Below are 22,965 nucleotides of genomic sequence, written 5' to 3'. Positions count from 1 at the left end.
GCTCATATGCTTATATAGCAAAGGCTTGCATACCAACTGCATTTCCCCCACACACAAAAAGGCATGATATTTTTGGTCCACATATTTTGAATGCATCAAGACATTGTTTGACTGTATTGCTGCAGGGGAGAGATTGGATTTGTGAGTTGGAACCACATCTAGAGAGAGAGAGAGAGAGAGAGAGAGAGAGAGAGAGAGAGAGAGAGAGGAGACTGTAGTTGCTCAAAGCACATTTCTCTCACCCTGCTGCTTTCCTCTGAATTTGACAAAAGCCCATTTCCCCAGTTCCAAAATTCATTAGACCATTCAGATACAAATTACAAAAACAAAACCCAACATTCATAACAAATTTTTGTTAAAAAAATAAGCAAAGTCCCAAACGCACACACACAAAGTCATATGTTGGAAAGTCAAAATCACCAAAGATGGAAGCTGAACAAGTTTCTGATCCGTCTTCTACGACGTCGTTTCTTCTTAGTTTTCAATTTCTTCATGTCCCTCTCAGTCTCAATCTTCTTCTTTATGATGAAATTGACAAGTCCCTGAAGAGCAACATCAGCATCATCACTCTTCATGAGCTCCTCCGCAACCTCTGCAGGTGTCACCTCTGTGCTCTTTATCAACCCTTCCACTTCACCACAGAGGCGAGGGCGGTTGTCGTCATGAATTCCGAGGTAGTTAGAGGCTAAGATCCTGAACCCACTTGTCGTGCAATACGACAAGTGGATGTGGAGGTCCATTCGGCCAGGACGTAGCAATGCAGGGTCAAGCTTCTCCTTGCGGTTGGTGGTGAAGACAATAATTCTCTCATCACCGCAGCTTGACCACAAACCATCAATGAAGTTCAACAAGCCCGAGAGCGTCACCTGCATCATGCAACATATTGATTGAATCTATAACACCAAAATATATAACAAACAAATAAAAAGTATACTAACCCTTGTCTTAGTATTAGGTTTGGGCTTCTTCTCCGTTTCCAAATCCGAATCCGAATCAGAATCAGAATCAGAATCCGAATCATGTTTCCGTTTTTGAACATCCACCTTACAGCAGTCAATGTCCTCAATGACCAAAATGGAACGGTTTGTGGTAGACAGCAAAACCCTCTTCAAATGAGAGTCACTGCGAATGCTAGCAAGCTCCAAATCAAACACATCAAACTTGAGAAAATTAGCCATGGCCGCAATCAGGCTGGATTTTCCCGTGCCTGGGGGGCCATACAGCAAGTAGCCTCTTTTCCAAGCCTTGCCCACCTTCTTGTAAAACTCCCTCCTACTCACAAACCTCTCCAAATCCTCTACAATGGTTCTCTTGAGATCTGGCTCCAGCGCCATTGTCTCAAACGTGGCCGGGTGCTCCAGGTTTATGGATCCCCATTCAGTGTTGCCATCCTCAAAGACGTCCTCCCATGACAAGATATGACGTGTATAAATCTTGAGAACCTTTTCTTCTTGCTTCATGGCGGTTGCCTGGGCAAGCACGTGGGGCAAGTATGTTGAAAGTTAAACCAAGCAGGAATCCAAAGCTACTTTTGTAAGAGCATGCTGTCGGGTGGAATATTTTGTTTATTGGCTCAATGAGCTACTGTTATTCTACCCATGCTGTCGGTTGTTGTCCCAATAGAACTTTTCTCTTTTGACTAAAAGCTTGTCTCTAAAAGAGACGTCTCTAGTTTTGTAATGAGAATGTTGTAGTAAAAATACTATTATTATTGAATGTGAACTCATCAGACGGGTTAAGCCTTTCTTCCATATTCTCTCTGAGTTTCCAGCTTGAGTCTTCTTCCTTCTATTCTCTTCCGTGTCTGTGAGTTTTTACTTGCTTGCTGTGTTATTTGGTTTGCTTGTCTTGAGTTAGCTGCCGTGAGTTTTTGATTTATTCTACATCTGGTATCAGAGCTGAGGCTCAAGAAGGATGGCAAACAGAAATGACTTTGTGTTGCATTCCTAAGAGGACACAAATTAATGTGCAAACAACCAATTAAAAATACCCGCAAGTGCACGAATCTATTGAAGTATAGATTATGTAAGTACGGGGTCGATCCCACGAAGAACTTGTCGGCTTCCTATAAGTTCTAATTTGAGTACGTAAATAACACTTAATTGACACACCACAAATGCACAAATGCAAAATGGAAACTAAAAATGAGTAAAGAAGTGTAAAAGAAATGAAACAACACAAGAAAACTAAACAAAAACACAAACAGCATTTTCTATCACCCTTTTATCACCCATTTATCACCTATGAACAGTGCTAAAGCGACCGGTCGTCAGGTAAAAGCGACCGGTCGTTTTTGGGCAGATTCGAAACTCAAAATTTGACTTGAAAAGCGACCGGTCGTCAGGTAAAAGCGACCGGTCGTTTTTGGGCAGATTCGTTTTCTCTGTTTTTCAGTTTCGACCTCTGTCCAGTGTTTTGCCTATAACTTTCCAACCGTACGTCCAAAATTCACGTTCTTTATACGGTTGGATTCAGCACAGAAAATGGAAGAACACAACGCAGACCAAAAGTCCAAAATAATTACAGAAAGAAATAAAATTCAGTAACAAAGACACGTAACGTGTCAAACACGCAACTCACACACACATTGGGGGGGGTTTTGATTTGGTTCAAGTGATCTATTTCTATTGCATGTAAGTAAATGGACTTCGAATTTAAATGAGAATGGAAGAGATGAATTATCAAGATGTGAAATCAAAATGTAACAAACACTAGGGTTTCGGAATCCACCCTAAACAATTCTACCCAAGTTCATGAATACTCAAGTGATGAACTCTAAACGTGTTGATGAAGATGTTCGCAATCAAGACCATGGGTCGTGGCTCAAGATGCATTGATTCTCTCTAATATACGTAAAGTGCATGGTTCGTGCTACAATACTTGTGCCCTCCTCATAACCGAACCTAGGTATGGTTCGTACTTCGATTCAATTACAAGGAGAACCCATTAAGTTCAAAGAGAATATGAACATCACAAGAATCCTAATAGCATGATGTTTACATTAGGTATTCAAGAAACCAATTCACATGGATGATTCTTACTTCATCCATTTATTGCTTAGGATAACATGAGGATACACATAATCCCAACAATCTCAAGAAGCATGCTTTCAAAGGTGATCAATCAAAGAAGAACATACATCAAGGATAGATTAATTTGGTGAATTGGAATTCATCAACAATATCTAGAAATTCATACACTCAAGCATCAAAACAATAAGGTATTCATGTTTAGGGCTTCAACCTAAGCCCTAGCTATGGAGTTTAGTTCCTCATAATCATTTCAAACACAAATTCGAAATAAAACTAGAAAGAAGTTACAGCTTTTGTGAAGGTGGAAGCTCAAGGTCTTCAATGGTGGAAATCTCTTCCACTTCTTGCTTGGATGACTTTGTCTTCCTCCTCTAGCTCTCTAGCTCCCAGCTTTTAGAAAGTCTCTGCAAATTGTAATAAAAACTGAATGAATGATCCGTTGCCTAGCTGCTGCCCCAAAGTCAATTGATTCCTCTCTATGCTCCTCTCTCTCCTCCTTTTCATCATGGCACACTTTTGCCTTTGTTTTCTTGTCTCCTCTCATGATGAAGTTTTGTCCTCACAAATATACTCTCAGAAAATTCCACTTAACTAAAGTAAAATATTGTTACGAAAGGCATGGTAACAAGTAGAAGTAAGATCACACTAAGTGGAGGTGAAAACTGGCCAACTCGGATTTCCAGAGCTGTGGTAACATGCTGGATTGGTTGGATAGGCAATACTTATCCAATGGAGCTCAAATTTGGATATGTTGTAGTCAACATCCATTGGAACAAGTCTTATGAAGATCATCACCTCATCCAAGGACCGGAACATGCTGATCCAAGGCCACGAAGTTGACCTACGAAAATGAACAAAAACAGAATTTATATCAAATAATGCACTTTTAGCTCATTTTCATACAAACCAAAGTAAAACCTATTAAAACACAAAAAAGAAGTAAAAAGCTATAAAATGTCAAGAACTAACTCAAAATAGTGGGTGAATAACATGAAAAATCATGTGTAAAAATGAACCGAACAAACTTCCCAAACTTATCTTTTGCTAGTCCTCGAGCAAAACAGAAATTAAAACAAGACTCGAAACAAAACTTTCCGAACACTTTCCAAAGAGAGAGTGACTTATGCAACTGACTCAAAAGTTTTCACAAGAAAAAACTCAGTTTAGACATCATTCACAAGGCAGCAAAGTTCAGAACACAACATGCTCAAGTGTAGTAGTGTGATGGCCAAATGGAACTCATTCTCCAATTTCAGTTTTCACACAACTTCAAAAATCATACCAAGCACAAATGTAACTTCAAATCTCACCAAAGTTGTCCTCTCACAAATGAATCACTCGGAAGAGGGTTACAATGCATCACTCAATAGTAAATATGAGAATAGAGTTAAACCATACGGGACTTAACTCACAATTAGCAAGATGAAAAACATGCATGAATATGATCTCAAGAAGGATGCTAAACACTTAAAAGCTGAAAAATGTGTGCAAATCAACCACATGACATTTAGGATCAATTTAGGTCTTTATTATAGGTTGTAATGGGGCTAAGGGTGTAAGGTGAGTAAGAAATGAAGGATATGGATACAACAAAGTCCAAGGAACTCACAATGTAAGAGCATATAATCGTTGACTAAAAGACTTTGAAACATCACGCTTGAGATTTTCACTCTTTTTTTTCATTATTATTATTATTTTTTATATGTGATCAATTAGACCACAAAGCCTTATACCTCCACTAATTATGATTCACACTCCTTCCTTCCATTTGAACAACCAAGAAACATGGAATTGAATTTGAAACCATTGCCACTTAACCACGACTTTTCTCTTTTCTTTCACCCTTTGAGTGAGGTACTCATTTTTTTTTTTTTTTCTCTTTTTTTTTTTTTCGAAATGTAATAACAAACTTCCCAAACTTAGCATGAAAAACACATCTAAATTAAAGCTCACGAGTTCCTTAGAAAGGTAAATTCTTGTTTTTCAGGCTAGGGCTAGAAGTAATAATTGGTTACTTGAAAGAAAAGGCATACATATAGGCTCAAGGTGGTTAACAATGGAAAATCATGCTTAAGCATGCATAGGGTTAGCTTGAAAGGCACAAACGGTCCAAAGAGGGCCTTAATATCATTTCTCAAATGTCATGTAATCAAATTGCACAAGAATGAGTGACTTTTAAGTGCTCAACCAAATCAATGAATAATGAGATCAAACAACAACTCAGATGACAAGAAAAGTAAGAATATGTGTATAACACTCATGAATTGAAGCACAAGGCTCAAAGCTCACATTATATGGTTATACAAGTCTAATTCATGCTTGATACAATTCTTTGGATCATGCAAGTCCCTCAACTAGAGAATTATGAAACAAATGGCAAGTGCGTAGAGGGTTTCAAACATATCATGCTAGAACGATGCCATTTAGTGAATAACAAATTATTATTATTTTTTTTAGCATTTTCAATCAAGTCATTTAAACATTCATCACAATCTCATCAAATATGTCCGGAAAGTGACTTAAGAACCCAAAAAAAAAAAAAAAAAAAAAAAAAAAAAAAAAAAAAAAAAACTCAAAACAGAAAAGAAAACAAAATAAAAGAAAGTAAGAATTTAAGTGAAACGAAAAAGACTTGCTATCCCTTCCCAAACTTAGAAACAAACATTGTCCTCAATGTTAAAGAATTCAGGCATCAACAACGTTATAACAAGAATTAAAGGGAATAAAGCAAGTAAATACAGGAACAAACACGAAAAACAACTACAACACGGTTGCAAAAACAAAAACAAAAACGAAACCAAACAGAAACAAATAAAACAGTAAGCCCTAACAACAGTCTTACACATGCAGAAATCCAACCCAAAGAAACGCACAAACCAAATGAAAGCCCAACCCAGACGAAAGCCCAAAAGCGAAGAAAGTAAATAAAACAAAGAAACCAAGTCAGAAGCACAAAGAGCGAGGACTCAGTAAAATAGAAAAAGTGGGCCCTGAAGTCTCGGCACCTGTGAGTCACGGGATACAAAGTGAGAGACGTGTCGACAAGCAGCGGTCTCTCTCTCGGTCCCAAGCCAGAATTATTGGCTTCATAGGAAGGTGTGACGACTTTCGTTTCTCAAAAGTGCTGAAAGGCGGAACTGTAATTAAAGGGGTTGGGGACCAGGTGAGGTGACCTAAGGGGATAGGCCGTAAGGGCCGCGCAAAACACAGAAATGCAGTGGCTAGGGTTACGTAGAAACTAACTCTATAAAAGAAGAAGAGAAAGAGTTGGGGAAAAACACACAAACGCAGAAACACACAACAGAGAAAAGAAAGAACAAAAGAAAAGAAAGTTCAAATGGCTTCTTCCTACCCATTCTCGCTGGATCTCAACCTAGCTCCACCGACTCAGACTCGGGGCCAAGCAGTGGCACCAGTGTGGATGCCCTACTTTGCCTCTGCACGGGGGCACGTGACAGTGAATGACTCGATACTGCTGGACAACGATGTTGCCCTTGGAGTTGCTAGAAATCTAGTGACTCCCAAGGATATACGGGTGCTGGGATCAAGGGATGACAACAGGGTCGTGAGCGATGCTCTGGCACTAAGCGTGCAAAGCACCGCAACAGTCGCAAGTGTGGGTCATCGCCTACTTGCGAAGTCCCATGAGGTGGAGGTGCTAAGAGGTCAGTTGGCGGCGGAGCGAAGTATGGTGGAAGAGTGCCAGAGTATTATTAAAAGTTTAAAAAGGGAAAGGGCAAGGATAGTGGAGGTGAATCGACACCAGCTGGAGGCGTTGCGGGAAGAGAACCAAAATCTCTCAAAGATGGTAAGTGTTTACGCCCATGACATGAGAAAGCAGCTGGAGGACCTGGACCAACCGGGTAAACGCAAGAAAACAGATCGCGAAAGTAGATACGCTCAAGCTAAGAGTGCGATCTTTGGGAGCTCGAGTGATGAGCCCCAAGAGGCTGTGCGTGAAGCCCCGGAAGAGGATAGCCATAGGGCTAAACTCAAATGTCCAATGGCCGAGACACCGAGCACTGTGAAAGAATAATTTCTAATGTATTAGTGGTGTGCCTGGTTGTCTTTTCCCTTTCCGTGTATTTTTTTTTAATTTTTTTTTTATTTTAAATTTCTCGTTTCCGGAAATAAAAAGAAAAGAAAGTTGCAAAAGACAAAGAAGAAAAACAAAACGCACTTCCCCAAACCGGAATAAAAGGAATGCGACAAACGAAAAAGACACAAATCACACTTCCCCAACTGAAATAAAACAAAAACGACAAACTGAAAAGAAATCAAAACATAATGCACCAGAAAACAGGGAGGAAAAGAAAGCAAAGCGAAAGTAGAAATGCTTCCCCTTTAAACCGGACGCAACCGCAAATTGCGCAGGAATTGCAAAGTGGTGTCGGCTCCCTTATGAGCATATGGCTATTTAAACCACTTCTCGGTTGAAAGAAGGAGCATCCTGCATTTCACCTGCAAACTCAAGAAAAACCATCAAAAAGCCCAGACAGAAAAATCAATGGCATCCCCAGATATGCTTGTTGATGACCTTAACCTTGAGTTGTCCCTTGCACCACCAAATGGCCAGACACGGGCTCCTCCAAACCATATCTTCCCAAACTCCTCATACCACCATGGCTCGGCCTCAAACTTCTCTGAGGTGGTGCCGCGTAGGGCAGTAATGCCGGAGGGCATGACTGTCAGCAGACTTACAGTTGCAGATCATCTGCATGTGGCGCAGAGGTCTGACCAGATGGCAGTGGACGAGTCCCACAACCTAACCGTGCTCAACGCGGTCTCGGCCACAAATTTGGGCATGCGCCTACTGGCGAGAACACGGGAGTGCGGGGCACTGAGTGAGGAAGTGGCGGCCCTGAAAGCTCTGGTGGCGGACCTGCAGAAGCGGCTCTACAGCGCCAACCAGCATGTAGAGATGCTGCAGAAAAGGAACGAAGATCATGTAGAGCTGCTGCAGATTCTACAAGCAAGAACAGACAGAGGCAATTAGCAGAAGCCTCTGGGGGCGCAGAATGCAACAATGAACATGTGATTAGGAATTTACTGTACGCATTTTCACTAGTATGTATGTAATCACATGTTATGAAATAGAAGAAGCATTCACGCCCAATTCTGATTGTGCATTAATGAATTGAAAACACTTCCCAAACTTATAATATGCCACAATTATACCCAAAAAAATTAACCACAATTATGCACAAATATGCCACAATTCAAAAGAAAAACAAGTTAGAAACAAGAAAAAAAAAATAAGAAAAACAATTAGAGTTAGAAAATCAAAGAGGAAGAACAAGAAAAAACGAAACGAAACTTTACCTTGGACGGCTTGGAACCCTAACTGCAAATCTCTCAAGAATTGATGAAATACTTGAGGGAAAAATGTGAGAAGAGACAAGAGGGAAAAGAAGAAAAACAGAGGCGGTTGTAGAAAAATAAAATAAAATAAAAAAAACGCAACGAGCGACCGGTCGCAAGTGCAAAGCGACCGGTCGTTCTGAAACAGATTCAAAATAAGAGAATTGCGCGAAGAGCGACCGGTCGTTGTGAAAAGCGACCGGTCGTTTCTTCACAGATTCAATTTTTTTTTTTTTTTTTTTTTTAAAACACCAAATGAGCGACCGGTCGCAAGGCAAAAGCGACCGGTCATTTTTATACAGAATCAAATCTTCAGCAATTCGCGCAGAGCGACCGGTCGCGATGGAAGAACGACCGGTCGTTTTTTTTTTTTTTTTTTTTTTAAATATTTTTTTTTTTTTTAGGGACTTACCTTCCCAACTCAGTGTTGCATCCCAGCAGGTACATCAATGAAGTGGAGCACTTCATCGTCTTGTGTTGGTCTTCAGGAGCGATGGCAATTTGGTTGTATCCTGAATAGCCATCCAAGAAGCAGTAGTAACTGTGACCTGCAAGACGTTCAAGCATTTGGTCAATAAATGGTAATGAAAAATGATCTTTTCGGGTGGCGGTATTTAATTTTCTATAATCAATACAAACACGCCATCCCGTTTTGACACGAGAAGGAATAAGTTCATTTTCCTCATTTCTTACAACAGTTATTCCTGACTTTTTAGGAACCACTTGGACCGGGCTTACCCACTTGCTATCGGAAATAGGATAAATTATACCCACATCCAATAGCTTCAGAATTTCTTTTCGGACTACCTCTGTCATGATTGGGTTTAACCTGCGTTGAGCATCCTTTGTGGGTTTGGAATCAATTTCCAATAAAATTCTATGCATGCATCTTGTTGGGCTTATGCCCTTGATGTCCGCAATACTCCAACCAATTGCTCTCTTGTGTTCTCTTAACACTTGCATCAACTTCTGTTCATTTTCCACATTGAGATTGCTAGCAATAATCACGGGCAATGTCTCTGTTTTACCTAAATAAACATACTTCAAGTGGGATGGCAATGGTTTGAGCTCTAACTCGGGTGCCCTGTCAAGAGAAGGAACAAGCTTTTCAGTATTGACTGGCAAAGGTATAAAATTTGGAGTGTACTTACGTGGTATGGCTGGACATGCATCAAGGAATTTCACAGCCTCAAGTAACTCATTATCAACAATTTCAGCAACTTGAGGATTTTGTGTCAACACCTTTTCTAATGAATATGTACCATGAGCACTATTAAATGTATTTTGCACAATATGACACAATGTATCAATACGAAAACATTCATGTTCATCATTGGGGAGTTTGAAGGCATCATATACTTTGAACTTTATTGTTTCCCCTTGAACTGTCATTGTCAATGTTCCTTGTCGAACATTGATCACAGTATCTGCAGTGGCCATGAAAGGGCGGCCAAGAATCAATGGAAGATCCGCACCCGGAATAGGAGCTTCTTCCATTTCTAGCACCAAAAAGTCAGCTGGTAAAATGAGATCATTTACTTTCACAAGTACATCTTCCAAAATTCCTCTTGGATATCTCACTGATCGGTCCGCCAATTGAATGCTGACAGAAGTTGGTTTAAGATCACCTAAGTTAAGGGCTTCAAAAACAGAATAAGGCATCAGATTAATTGAAGCACCTAAATCAAGTAAAGCTTTGTCAAACAATTTATCTCCAATAATGCAAGGAATTGTAAAACTTCCTGGATCTTTTAATTTGGGAGGGAGCTTCCTTTGCAAAACAGCAGAAGCTTCTTCCGTTAGTGCAACCGTTTCATGATCTTGGAATCTCCTCTTGTTGGTACAAAGGTCCTTCAAGAACTTTGCATAACTCGGAATTTGCTTGATTGCATCCAGGAGAGGAATATTGACTTGCACTTTTCTGAAGGTTTCCAATATTTCCTTGGCTTGTTGAATTTTTTTAGAACTCATAAGCCTGTGAGGAAAAGGAGCACGTAAGATTTCTTCGTCAGTAGGTTCACGACTTACCTTCTCCTTTCTTGCCCTTCTTGCAAGTTCATGCTTTGGGATCCACTCGGATGAAGAAGCTGCTTGCTTATCTCTCTCTTTGTTGCTTTCATCCTTTTCTTTAGGCTCAGCCACTTGTTCAACCTGCATGTCATCAACATTGTGAATCAAATCTTTAGAACCATTTATTTCACCAATTACCTTACCAGTTCTCAAGGTAACTGCTTGAACATGCTCACGCCCAGTTGGATTAATCTCTGGTTGGCTAGGCATCATACCAGGTTCCCTTTGACTCAAAGCTTGAGCAATTTGTCCCACTTGATTTTCTAGATTGGCAATGGCCTTATCCGTTTTCTGCATGTGGGTGTCATTCCTCTGCATGTAGCTTTTTGTCTCAGTGATGAAACTATCTGTGTTTCTAGCCATGGAAGCAACAAGTTCTTCCAAAGATTTTCCTGTAGATTGTGGTTGAGGTGGTGGTTGTGGTGGATTGTAGTAGTGCATTTGACCATGAGGTGGGCGAGTATGTTGTTGACCTTGAGGTGGGTGAGTTGGCCCTTGAGATGGTTGAGTTGGCCCTTGTTGAACATTCGAATTGTCACTCCACCTGAAATTTGGATGATTTCTCCACCCCGGATTGTATGTTTGTGAGAAAGGATCATTCTTAGGCCACTGATTTCTCTGAAATGAGCCCACTGCATTTGCTTCCTCATGTGCCAAGGGACAATCTTCAGTGTCATGACCAATTGTGGAGCAAAATGCACAAACCTTGGATGATCCCGGTGCCAATTTCTTCACCATGTTGGTTAGGTTTGCAATCTGAGCTTCCATACTAGAAAGGGTACTTACATCATAGGATTCCCCTTTTCTGACTGGTCTTTGCCTTGAATTATATTGGCGAGCATTTGCAGCAATAAGATCAAATATTTCTCGCACTTGTGTTGGAGTCTTGGTCATTATAGTTCCTCCAGCAGCTGCATTCACATTATTTTGATCCGCTTCAAAAAGTCCTTCATAGAAGTGTTGCATTAGAAGCCAAGCTTGTACATTATGATGCGGACAAATGATTAGAAGTTTCTTGAAACGGTCCCAATAATCCTGGAAGCTTTCTCCCGGCCTTTGCAGAATTCCTGTAATCTGACTTCGGAGTTCATTTGTCCTTTGTGCTGGGAAAAAATGTTGCAAGAACTTTGTAGCAAGATCCGTCCATGTTGTGATGGAATTTGGAGGTAGATAGTGAAGCCATTCCTTTGCTGTATCCTTCAAACTAAATGAGAAAAGTCTCATTCTTATCTCGTCACTATTCATGCCTTCGATCTTTATTGTGGAACACACTTCCTCAAAGTCTAGGATATGTGCATTAGGATTTTCTCCAGGATTTCCCAAGAACTTAGGCAATATGTGTATCATGCCCGATCTCAACTCAAAGTTTTCCAAAGTGCTTGCGGGATATACTATGCAAGATGGTTGTCCAGTTGTTGGCGGTGAAGAGTATTCTTGCATAGTAAGTTCCGCATTTGCAGCTGTTGCCGCCATTGGTGAAGGTGGAGGTGACTCGACTTTTGGTGAGCTTGGTGATGATGAAAACGGTGAGAATGACAAAGGCAATGGAGTAGACACAGCTAGTTGGATGTTCCTTTCTCTCAAAGCTTGAGCTTGGATATCTTCTATTGTGCAATCTAATGAAATATCCAAATTCAAAAGGGACATAAACAGAGTGTTCCTGCAATAAGAAGAAACAAAAACAAACTCAAATAAAATGAAACGACAAACAAAGAAAAATGAAAATAAAATTAAGTACTCTAAATATACTCAAACAAAACATATAAGCAACCGTGCCAGTTCCCCGGCAACGGCGCCAAAAATTGTTGCATTCCTAAGAGGACACAAATTAATGTGCAAACAACCAATTAAAAATACCCGCAAGTGCACGAATCTATTGAAGTATAGATTATGTAAGTACGGGGTCGATCCCACGAAGAACTTGTCGGCTTCCTATAAGTTCTAATTTGAGTACGTAAATAACACTTAATTGACACACCACAAATGCACAAATGCAAAATGGAAACTAAAAATGAGTAAAGAAGTGTAAAAGAAATGAAACAACACAAGAAAACTAAACAAAAACACAAACAGCATTTTCTATCACCCTTTTATCACCCATTTATCACCTATGAACAGTGCTAAAGCGACCGGTCGTCAGGTAAAAGCGACCGGTCGTTTTTGGGCAGATTCGAAACTCAAAATTTGACTTGAAAAGCGACCGGTCGTCAGGTAAAAGCGACCGGTCGTTTTTGGGCAGATTCGTTTTCTCTGTTTTTCAGTTTCGACCTCTGTCCAGTGTTTTGCCTATAACTTTCCAACCGTACGTCCAAAATTCACGTTCTTTATACGGTTGGATTCAGCACAGAAAATGGAAGAACACAACGCAGACCAAAAGTCCAAAATAATTACAGAAAGAAATAAAATTCAGTAACAAAGACACGTAACGTGTCAAACACGCAACTCACACACACATTGGGGGGGGTTTTGATTTGGTTCAAGTGATCTATTTCTATTGCATGTAAGTAAATGGACTTCGAATTTAAATGAGAATGGAAGAGATGAATTATCAAGATGTGAAATCAAAATGTAACAAACACTAGGGTTTCGGAATCCACCCTAAACAATTCTACCCAAGTTCATGAATACTCAAGTGATGAACTCTAAACGTGTTGATGAAGATGTTCGCAATCAAGACCATGGGTCGTGGCTCAAGATGCATTGATTCTCTCTAATATACGTAAAGTGCATGGTTCGTGCTACAATACTTGTGCCCTCCTCATAACCGAACCTAGGTATGGTTCGTACTTCGATTCAATTACAAGGAGAACCCATTAAGTTCAAAGAGAATATGAACATCACAAGAATCCTAATAGCATGATGTTTACATTAGGTATTCAAGAAACCAATTCACATGGATGATTCTTACTTCATCCATTTATTGCTTAGGATAACATGAGGATACACATAATCCCAACAATCTCAAGAAGCATGCTTTCAAAGGTGATCAATCAAAGAAGAACATACATCAAGGATAGATTAATTTGGTGAATTGGAATTCATCAACAATATCTAGAAATTCATACACTCAAGCATCAAAACAATAAGGTATTCATGTTTAGGGCTTCAACCTAAGCCCTAGCTATGGAGTTTAGTTCCTCATAATCATTTCAAACACAAATTCGAAATAAAACTAGAAAGAAGTTACAGCTTTTGTGAAGGTGGAAGCTCAAGGTCTTCAATGGTGGAAATCTCTTCCACTTCTTGCTTGGATGACTTTGTCTTCCTCCTCTAGCTCTCTAGCTCCCAGCTTTTAGAAAGTCTCTGCAAATTGTAATAAAAACTGAATGAATGATCCGTTGCCTAGCTGCTGCCCCAAAGTCAATTGATTCCTCTCTATGCTCCTCTCTCTCCTCCTTTTCATCATGGCACACTTTTGCCTTTGTTTTCTTGTCTCCTCTCATGATGAAGTTTTGTCCTCACAAATATACTCTCAGAAAATTCCACTTAACTAAAGTAAAATATTGTTACGAAAGGCATGGTAACAAGTAGAAGTAAGATCACACTAAGTGGAGGTGAAAACTGGCCAACTCGGATTTCCAGAGCTGTGGTAACATGCTGGATTGGTTGGATAGGCAATACTTATCCAATGGAGCTCAAATTTGGATATGTTGTAGTCAACATCCATTGGAACAAGTCTTATGAAGATCATCACCTCATCCAAGGACCGGAACATGCTGATCCAAGGCCACGAAGTTGACCTACGAAAATGAACAAAAACAGAATTTATATCAAATAATGCACTTTTAGCTCATTTTCATACAAACCAAAGTAAAACCTATTAAAACACAAAAAAGAAGTAAAAAGCTATAAAATGTCAAGAACTAACTCAAAATAGTGGGTGAATAACATGAAAAATCATGTGTAAAAATGAACCGAACACTTTGTGCAGTGCCCTGTTGGTAAATTTGATGGGAAGGGGAACTTCCAATATTGGCGTTCTCAGATGGAGCTTTTCTTCAAAGTGATGGAGTACACAGATGTTGTATTAACTGGATTTGCAGAACCAGGAGATCAAGTAACTCTCACACAGAACCAGAGAGAAGAGTTGGTGAAAAATAGGAAGAAAGACAGCAGGGCCTTGATGTACATTTTTGGTGCAATTGATCCAGCAGTCTATGAGAAGATTGCACATGTCTCTACATCTAAGGAGGCATGGGATGTGTTGATCAACAGCTATATTGGAAGAGAGAAAGTGAAGAAGGTACGGTTGCAGACCTTGAGGAGGCAGTTTGAACTTTTGCAGATGGAAAGAAAAGAAAGTATCTCTGATTATTTCTCACGTACTTTGTCCTTGGCTAATCAGATGAAAGCCAATGGTGAGGATATGAAAGAGCTACTGATTGTGGAGAAAATACTTCGAACCTTGACAGACAGGTTTGAAGGCAAAGTTACAGCTATTGAGGAGACACGTGACCTTAGTACTTTGACAGTTGATGAGTTGCAAGGTTCACTGCAAGCTTATGAGCAAAGATTAAATGAGAAGTCAGAGATTGGGAATGAAGAAGCGTTGAAGGCCCAAGTGAACGTGAAAAAGGAAAAGAATGACTCTAAGAATGAGGAGTCCTGCAATGAAGCAAGATCAAATGGCAAGAATCATAACTCAAATTATAGAAGGGGACAGAATAGATTTGAAAACAGAAGAGGAAGAGGCAGAGGAAGAGGAAGAAGCAACAATTGGAGCCAAGCCCGTGATAGCAACAGTTGGAGTCAAGCTCGTGATAAATCTAATGTTCAGTGTTTTAACTGCCAGAAATATGGCCATTACAAAAATGAATGCAATTCTCAGAGGTTTGAAAATAAGGGGCATCATGCTAAAGGCAATGAAGAAACTTTGTTGCTGGCTTTTAATGCTGTAAGTGATGATGAGAAAAACAAGTGGTTGTTGGATACTGGATGCAGTAATCATATGTGTGGGCACAAGGATTTGTTCAGTGATTTGAATGAGTCTGTGCAGTCTGTGATCACATTTGGTGATCAAACAAAGATTCCAGCCAAAGGAAAAGGGAGAATCTTTATCAAGCTAAAGGATGGCTCGTCCAATTCCATATCAGATGTTTATTACGTGCCTGGTTTGCGGCACAATTTGTTGAGTTTGGGACAGTTGTCAGAGAAAGGATATGACATCCAAATTGTCAATGGAGTTTGCACCATCCATGCTGCCAATCATAGACTAATAGCAAAGGTAAAAATGACACCAAACCGGCTGTTTCCATTGTATCTCAGTTACCGTGAATTACCTTGTTTCAGTTCAATGATGGTTGATGATAACTGGCTATGGCACATGCGATATGGACATTTAAATTTTAACAGTTTAAATCTCCTTGCTCAGAAAAATCTGGTATTTGGTTTGCCTCATATTTCTGTGCCTAATGATTTATGTGAGACCTGTGTTCTTGGTAAAAAGCATAGAGACAGTTTTCCTAAAGGAAAAGCCTTTAGAGCTCAAAGGCCTCTTGAAGTGATACACTCTGATCTGTGTAGTGTTGAGACAACCTCACACGGTGGTGGAAAATATTTCATTACATTTATTGATGATTTCAGCAGGAAGACTTGGGTGTATATCTTAAAGAACAAATCTGATGCTTGTGACACTTTCAAGAAATTCAAGGCCTATGTTGAGAAACAAAGTGGTGAAATGATAAAAGTACTGAGAACTGACAGAGGCCAAGAATACATAGTTTGTGATGAGTTTTTAGAGAAGAATGGGATAAAACATCAATTGACAGCCAGGTATACACCTCAGCAAAATGGTGTGGCTGAGAGAAAAAACAGAACAATTATGGATATGGTGAGATGTATGCTGAAATTGAAGAATCTGCCTAAGTATTTTTGGGCAGAAGCTGTTGCTTGTGCTGTGTATATTTTGAATAGGGCTCCTAGCAGAAGTGTGAATGGAAGAACTCCTTATGAAGTTTGGAGTGGCAGGAAGCCAAATATTCAGCATCTTCGTGTGTTTGGATGTATTGCTTATTCTCATGTCCCAGATCATATTAGAAAGAAACTTGATGAGAAGGCAGAAAAATGCATTTTTATTGGCTACAGCACAGTCACAAAAGGCTACAAGCTTTATAATCCAAAGACAGAGAAGGTTATAATCAGCAGGGATGTCACTTTTGATGAACAAGGAACTTGGGATTGGTCCTTGAATGAAAGCAGACCTGCAACATATTTTCCAGCAGCTGATAATTATCATTTTGGAGATGATCAACAAGTAAATGAACCAGAAATTCAGCAGGAAGTTGAGCCAAGAAGGTCAACACGTGAGCATCGATTGCCATCTCGTTTCCAAGATTATCAAATGACAGGAAATGTTGCCTCAGATGAAGAAATTGTGAATTTTGCCTTGTATGCAGATTGTGATCCTCTATCATTTGAGGAGGCATGTGAACATGAGCACTGGATTAAAGCAATGGGTGAAGAGATTCATGCAATTGAAAAGAATGACACTTGGGAGCTTACTTCTCTTCCTGAAGGAAAGACACCTATTGGAGTTAAATGGGTATACAAGACAAAGTACAAGCAGAATGGAGATGTGGATCGTTTCAAGGCAAGGTTAGTAGCTAAAGGCTACAAGCAAAAACCAGGAATTGATTATTTTGAGGTTTTTGCTCCTGTTGCTAGGCTTGATACTGTTAGAATTGTTATTTCTCTTGCTGCCCATAATGCTTGGAAGATATTCCAAATGGATGTAAAATCTGTATTTTTGAATGGAACCTTGGAAGAAGAGGTTTATCTTGAGCAACCAGCAGGTTATGTAAAACAAGGGCAAGCTGACATGGTGTGTAAGCTGAAAAAGGCTTTGTATGGCCTTAAACAAGCTCCAAGAGCATGGTACACCAGAATTGATTCTTACTTCATGGAGCATAAGTTTCAAAGGTGTCCATATGAACATACTTTGTATGTAAAAAATAATCAGCAAGGGGATGTTGTTATTGTCTGTCTGTATGTGGATGATTTGATAATTACAGGAAATAATATGAGATTGATTGCAGAATTCAGGGAGGCTTTAGCATCTCAATTTGAGATGACTGATATGGGATTGATGTGTTATTTTCTTGGTATTGAGGTGAAACAAACTGAACAAGGGACTTTTATTTCTCAAAAGAAATATGCTGGTGACATCCTCAAACGTTTTAGAATGGAGTCATGCAAGCCAATTTCAACTCCAGTTCAAGAAAGATTGAAGCTACAGAGAGATGGAGCTGGAAATTTGGTTAATCCAACATTTTTCAAACAGTTGGTTGGTAGCTTGCGTTATTTGACTGCTACTAGGCCAGATATCACATTTGGTGTTGGGTTAATTAGTAGATTTATGGAAACTCCAAGACAGTTACATATGCAGGCAGCAAAAAGAATTCTGAGATATGTCAAAGGAACTCAAAGTGATGGTATTTTCTATTCAGCTAATTGTCCTGTGAAGCTGGAAGGATACACGGACAGTGATTGGGCTGGTGATGTTGAAACAGCAAAAAGTACTTCAGGCTATGCATTTCATATTGGTTCTGGAGTGATTTCTTGGTCATCAAAGAAGCAGCAAGTTGTAGCCCTTTCATCTACTGAAGCAGAGTATATTGCAGCCACAAATTCTGCTACACAGGCAGTATGGTTGCGCCAATTACTTGGTGATCTTCATCATGAACAGAAGAGCCCCACAACAATTTATTGTGACAATAATTCAGCAATTGCATTGGCAAGGAATCCTGTTTTTCATGGGAGGACTAAACATATACCTGTGAAGTTCCACTACATTCGTGATTTGGTAAATGACAAGGTGGTTGAAGTCCAATATTGTCCAACTGGAGAACAGATTGCAGATATATTTACAAAGGGTCTCAGGATGGATGCGTTCATGAAGCTGAAGAAGATGATGGGAATGGAGAGCTATGATGAGCTTGGTTTAAGGGAGGCTGTTGAAAGTTAAACCAAGCAGGAATCCAAAGCTACTTTTGTAAGAGCATGCTGTCGGGTGGAATATTTTGTTTATTGGCTCAATGAGCTACTGTTATTCTACCCATGCTGTCGGTTGTTGTCCCAATAGAACTTTTCTCTTTTGACTAAAAGCTTGTCTCTAAAAGAGACGTCTCTAGTTTTGTAATGAGAATGTTGTAGTAAAAATACTATTATCATTGAATGTGAACTCATCAGACGGGTTAAGCCTTTCTTCCATATTCTCTCTGAGTTTCCAGCTTGAGTCTTCTTCCTTCTATTCTCTTCCGTGTCTGTGAGTTTTTACTTGCTTGCTGTGTTATTTGGTTTGCTTGTCTTGAGTTAGCTGCCGTGAGTTTTTGATTTATTCTACAAAGTAGCTGCCCATCACTCTTTCCTTGTGTTTCTTGCGGAACGACAGCTCAAAGTAGCGCAGCCTGTTGTTGTTCCCGGTCTTTGTTTCGGTGACGAGCCTCCACTTGAGCTTGATGTTGTCGAACGTGTCGATGACTTCCTCGTCTCTGTCGTTGGCGACGCCCATGGACTTCTTCCGGGGCGTTTTGCTGACGCGGAGACGCTGCGTGGCGGGGCCGATCTTTTTCTCGAGGTAGACCGCGGCGGCGTCGTAGACTTGGTTGCGGGACATGTCGGAGTACTCGTAGAAGGCGAGAGTGAGGTAAAAAGAGAAGAGGCCGGAGAGAGGGCTAAAAAGGTAACTGAGTGAGGAGGAAATATAGGTGCGGAGAGGGTCCGGGATGAAGTCCTTGGCCATGGAACGGAAGACCATCATGAAGGTTGCAAAGGAGGCATAGGCTGAGAACATAGACGACGCCGTTTCCGGCATGACATTGTTGAGAGAAAACATTTGTGTTGCCCTATAATTCAAGTCCCAAAGGGTTGGGAACTAATAGGATAGCAAGTGAGGTGAGATTTATAATGAGCCACAACTTGAGGTGCAAGGAGAATCTTTTGTTCATTAATGCAGGGTAGTTGCTTAGCTTGCAAAGCTCAAAGTCAGTCATGACTTTGACTGACGTTGACTTTGATTACGTAAGCAACAGTCTGGTTAATGTTTCTTTGGGCACAAGAAAATTGCAAAAGCCATTGGGAGGAGGAACTGTCTGTTTCCAATTGCAAAGATATTTATTATTTACATAAGAATGGGTACCTTTATCTATTTTTTTTTACAATAAAAGCGATAGTCTAAAATTACTTTAAATTAATACAATCTGCATATGGAGAGAAATCTGATGCAAGGGAGCGCAGGCTGACTGTCTTGACCATGTCTGCACCTTTATACAACTTATATATTAGGAAAATGCCAGGCTTACCACATTTTTCATACCATATTTGTACCACCTCTCTAATAGAGGTGGGCCCCATTGCATTACCCTATACTTATTTTTAGTCAATTGCAAAATAAATAATAATAACAGATATCCTAAACAATGTAACATTCCCTAAAGAAAAACAATGTAACAATGTATGGCTGAAAAACAACCAATTATTCCTAAACGGGTTTCATCAAAATACTTTCAGGCGTTCGTTGAAAATATTTTCAAACGTTTCTTCAAAAGAGAAAACCTAGTAGATTTATTCTGCTTCTTTTCCTTAGCCTCTTTTTCCTCCCTTTTTCTCTCCCTCTCGGCCTGGTTATGTTTGAGGAAATTGACAAGTCCTCCAAGCGACACATCAGCGTCGTCACTCTTCATGAGCTCTTCCGCAACCTGTGCAGGAGTGACCTCTGTGCTCTCTATCAACCGTTCGATTTCTCCAAACAGTCGGTGATCTTCACCGTCGTGAATACCAAGGTAGTTAGAGGCCAGGACCCTGAACCCGCTTGGAGTGCAATAGGACATGTGGATGTGGACGTCCATTCGACCAGGACGCAGCAAGGCAGGGTCAAGCATTTCCTTGCGGTTGGTGGTGAAGATTATGATTCTTTCGTCACCGCAGCTTGACCGCAAACCATCTATGCAGTTCAATAGGCCCGAGAGTGTCAATGGCTGCCATTAATTATCATCCAAAAATTAATTAATTTTAATGAACACAGGGAAATTTTTTTATAAAAAGTTGGATCAGATAAAAAAACAAAACGAAGGAAAAATAAAAGTAGCCAAACTGCTGACCTTTTTATAAGAATTCGTTTCTTTACTAGACTTGTCCTGATCATCATCCCGGTTTTGCAAGTTAATGCTGCAATCAATATCTTCAATGACCAAAATAGAACGATTTGTAGTGGACATCATGACCCTCTTCAATTCAGAGTTGCCTTCAATAGCAGCAAGGTCCAAATCATAGACGTTAAACTTGAGATAATTAGCCATGGCCGCAACCAAGCTAGACTTGCCAGTGCCAGGTGGGCCATACAACAAGTAGCCTCTCTTCCAAGCCTTCCCCACCTTGCTATAAAACTCCCTCCTCGCCACAAACCTCTCCAAATCCTCTATGATCATTCTCTTGAGCTCCGGATCCATGGCCAACTTGTCAAACGTGCACGGGTGATCCAGATTTACGGAGCCCCAGCTTTCATTGTCCTCGTCGTCGTCTCCGTCCCAATAATCTAGGTTAGTGAAAAGCTTGAGCGTTTTCTGCTCTTCTTTTAGGGTTTTGGCCCGAGCCAGTACGTAGGGCAAGTAGTAGTCGATCACTTTGTCCTTGTGCTTCTTGTGGAAAGTCAGCTCGAACCGGTGCTTTTCCTTTTCCTTTTCATCCGTACCGCCGTTGCGGGGCTTCTCGACTTTGGTCACCACGTAACACCACTTCATCTTAACGCCGTCGAATGTGTCAGCGACTTCCTCGTCCCTGTCGATCGACACGTTGATCGCCTTCATACGGGGCAATTTGCTGACGCGGAGGCACCTCACGGAGGGGCCAATTTTCGTTCGCAGGTAGACCTCTACGGCCTCGTAGAGTTCGTTATAGGTCATGCCGCAGCGCTCGTCGAACAGGAGGGTGACCTCGCGGGAGAAGAAAGGGGCAAAGAGGTAATTGAAGACTGAGTAAATGTACGAGCGGAGTGGTTGGGGCATGAGTTCGGTGGCCATGGAGCGGACCAGCATCATGAACCCAGCAAAGGAGGCGTAGGCGGAAAACCATACCGACGCGGATGCCGCCGTGGGCATGTAATAGTCAACCATCGTGGGAGGTTGACTATTATTTGACCTTGCAATGCAATAGCTAGTTGGTCTAGGAGGGTTAATTAGGAGAAAGCAAGGGAGCGGGGTGTTTTTATAAGGAACTGTTGGCAAGTTCTTATTTAATTAGGATTTATGTTCCTTACTATATTAGGATTTTGGTTACTTACCTATTTATTTAGTTCCATTGTAATTGAGATTTATTTCTTATTGTAATTTAAATTTATTTTCTATGTTATTTAGGGTTAATACATCTTTGTACTTCATTATAAATATCTCTATATTTTACCAAAGATGATGAGAATGTTAATTCCCAACCATTTATGCATGGAGGGACAGTTCTTATTTTGTGCCGAAACAATTTATAAAGCACAAATTGATACATGTGAAATCAAAGAGCATTACTTGAACGCTACTGTAGATACATGCTAAGAGATGATTAAAGAGCTATATTTGCTAGAGAATGTAATGCATGATTACTTAACATGGAGATTCATTGCAAATACTAGCTTGGCTAATTATTGCCGAGATTTGAGCTCCAACTAAAAAATTTATCCAACAGGTCACCGAAAAAAAAACCCTTTACGCAAGTTGCTTATTTTCCAAGGTCATCAATGTGTGTGTTTTTTTTCTTCTTCAGATTTTAATGTTGTGGCTCAAACTCAAAGGCTAGAAGTTTCAAGTTTGGTACTTTTTTGGGCGTTGTGGGATCTTCAAGCGATGTGTAATTCTTCGTGGGGATTTCTGATTTCGTTTTATGCTGGTTTTATGCCAATTTCGGTATGATTTGATTTCTTTGTTATACAACAATTGAGGGACTTGTTCTAGTGGAATATCAACAACAATACGTACTACTTTCACTAAAATTGTTTTCAAAAGCATACACACACAAAAATCATGGCAGTCCCTTATTTATTAAAATAAAACAGAGGTGTTATGAGAAAAATAATAATAAAATCTTCTTGAAGAAAATAAATAATAAACATTTTAAATTCTCATCAAACTCATATTTGCAATAATAATACCTTCTCTTAAAAATAAAATAAAAAATACTTTATATCACAAAACGTCTCTGAGGTTCATGAAATTATCAGATTGCATCTTTTTTTTTTTTTTGGTATCATTTGTGGTCCTCAAGGTTAATATACTTACTCACTAATAGTCATTGCTATTAGGTTCCATAAAAAATTCTATTAGTTTGCTGATGTGGTACATATGTGGAGTCCCTATATCCAATAATATACCGTCGCATGTATTTAAAATATAATGTATATTTTTTTATAAATAATTTAAAATTTAAAATTCTTAAAGTTAAAAATGAAAAACCCAATAGAAATTTCTCATCCCTCTGTCTCTTAACTCTCTCTCCCTCTCCCAAGGCCGACCTTGTGGGTGGG

At 39.9% G+C, this 22,965-nt stretch overlaps 1 protein-coding gene, 1 non-coding gene and 2 pseudogenes across 2 annotated transcripts; 1 reads left to right on the top strand and 3 right to left on the bottom strand.

Moving 5' to 3' along the window:
• Nucleotides 1-204: 204 nt before the first annotated feature.
• On the bottom strand, nt 205-1,880 carry LOC110774017 (AAA-ATPase At2g18193-like). The gene is made up of 2 exons (XM_021978538.2): nt 939-1,880; nt 205-866 (listed from the first exon to the last, which is right to left on the bottom strand). The coding sequence occupies exons 1-2, from the start codon at nt 1,458-1,460 to the stop codon at nt 417-419; spliced, it is 972 nt and encodes a 323-aa protein (XP_021834230.2). The 5' UTR covers nt 1,461-1,880; the 3' UTR covers nt 205-416.
• A 9,565-nt stretch (nt 1,881-11,445) lies between these two features.
• Nucleotides 11,446-11,552, top strand: LOC148293349 (small nucleolar RNA R71). The gene has a single exon (XR_015825972.1). It is a non-coding gene; the product is annotated as a small nucleolar RNA R71 (small nucleolar RNA).
• Nucleotides 11,553-18,795: 7,243 nt separating this feature from the next.
• On the bottom strand, nt 18,796-19,275 carry LOC148293348 (AAA-ATPase At2g18193 pseudogene; annotated as a pseudogene).
• A 691-nt stretch (nt 19,276-19,966) lies between these two features.
• On the bottom strand, nt 19,967-21,556 carry LOC110774207 (AAA-ATPase At3g50940 pseudogene; annotated as a pseudogene).
• Between the last annotated feature and the right edge of the window lie 1,409 nt (nt 21,557-22,965).

This window comes from Prunus avium, chromosome 7 (assembly GCF_965620075.1).
Source record: "Prunus avium chromosome 7, drPruAviu1.hap1.1, whole genome shotgun sequence".
NCBI lineage: Eukaryota > Viridiplantae > Streptophyta > Magnoliopsida > Rosales > Rosaceae > Prunus > Prunus avium.
The sequence above is the reverse complement of the archived record's forward strand: the minus strand, read 5'-3'. Positions and strand labels throughout refer to the sequence as shown.

Bases quoted from the DNA above. Each gene is read 5' to 3' on its own strand.
- LOC110774017 (XM_021978538.2), bottom strand. From the start codon at position 1,460: ATGAAGCAAGAAGAAAAGGTTCTCAAGATTTATACACGTCATATCTTG. The intron at 867-938 runs GTTAGTATACTT...TGCATGATGCAG, and splicing joins AACCTAATACTAAGACAAGG to GTGACGCTCTCGGGCTTGTT.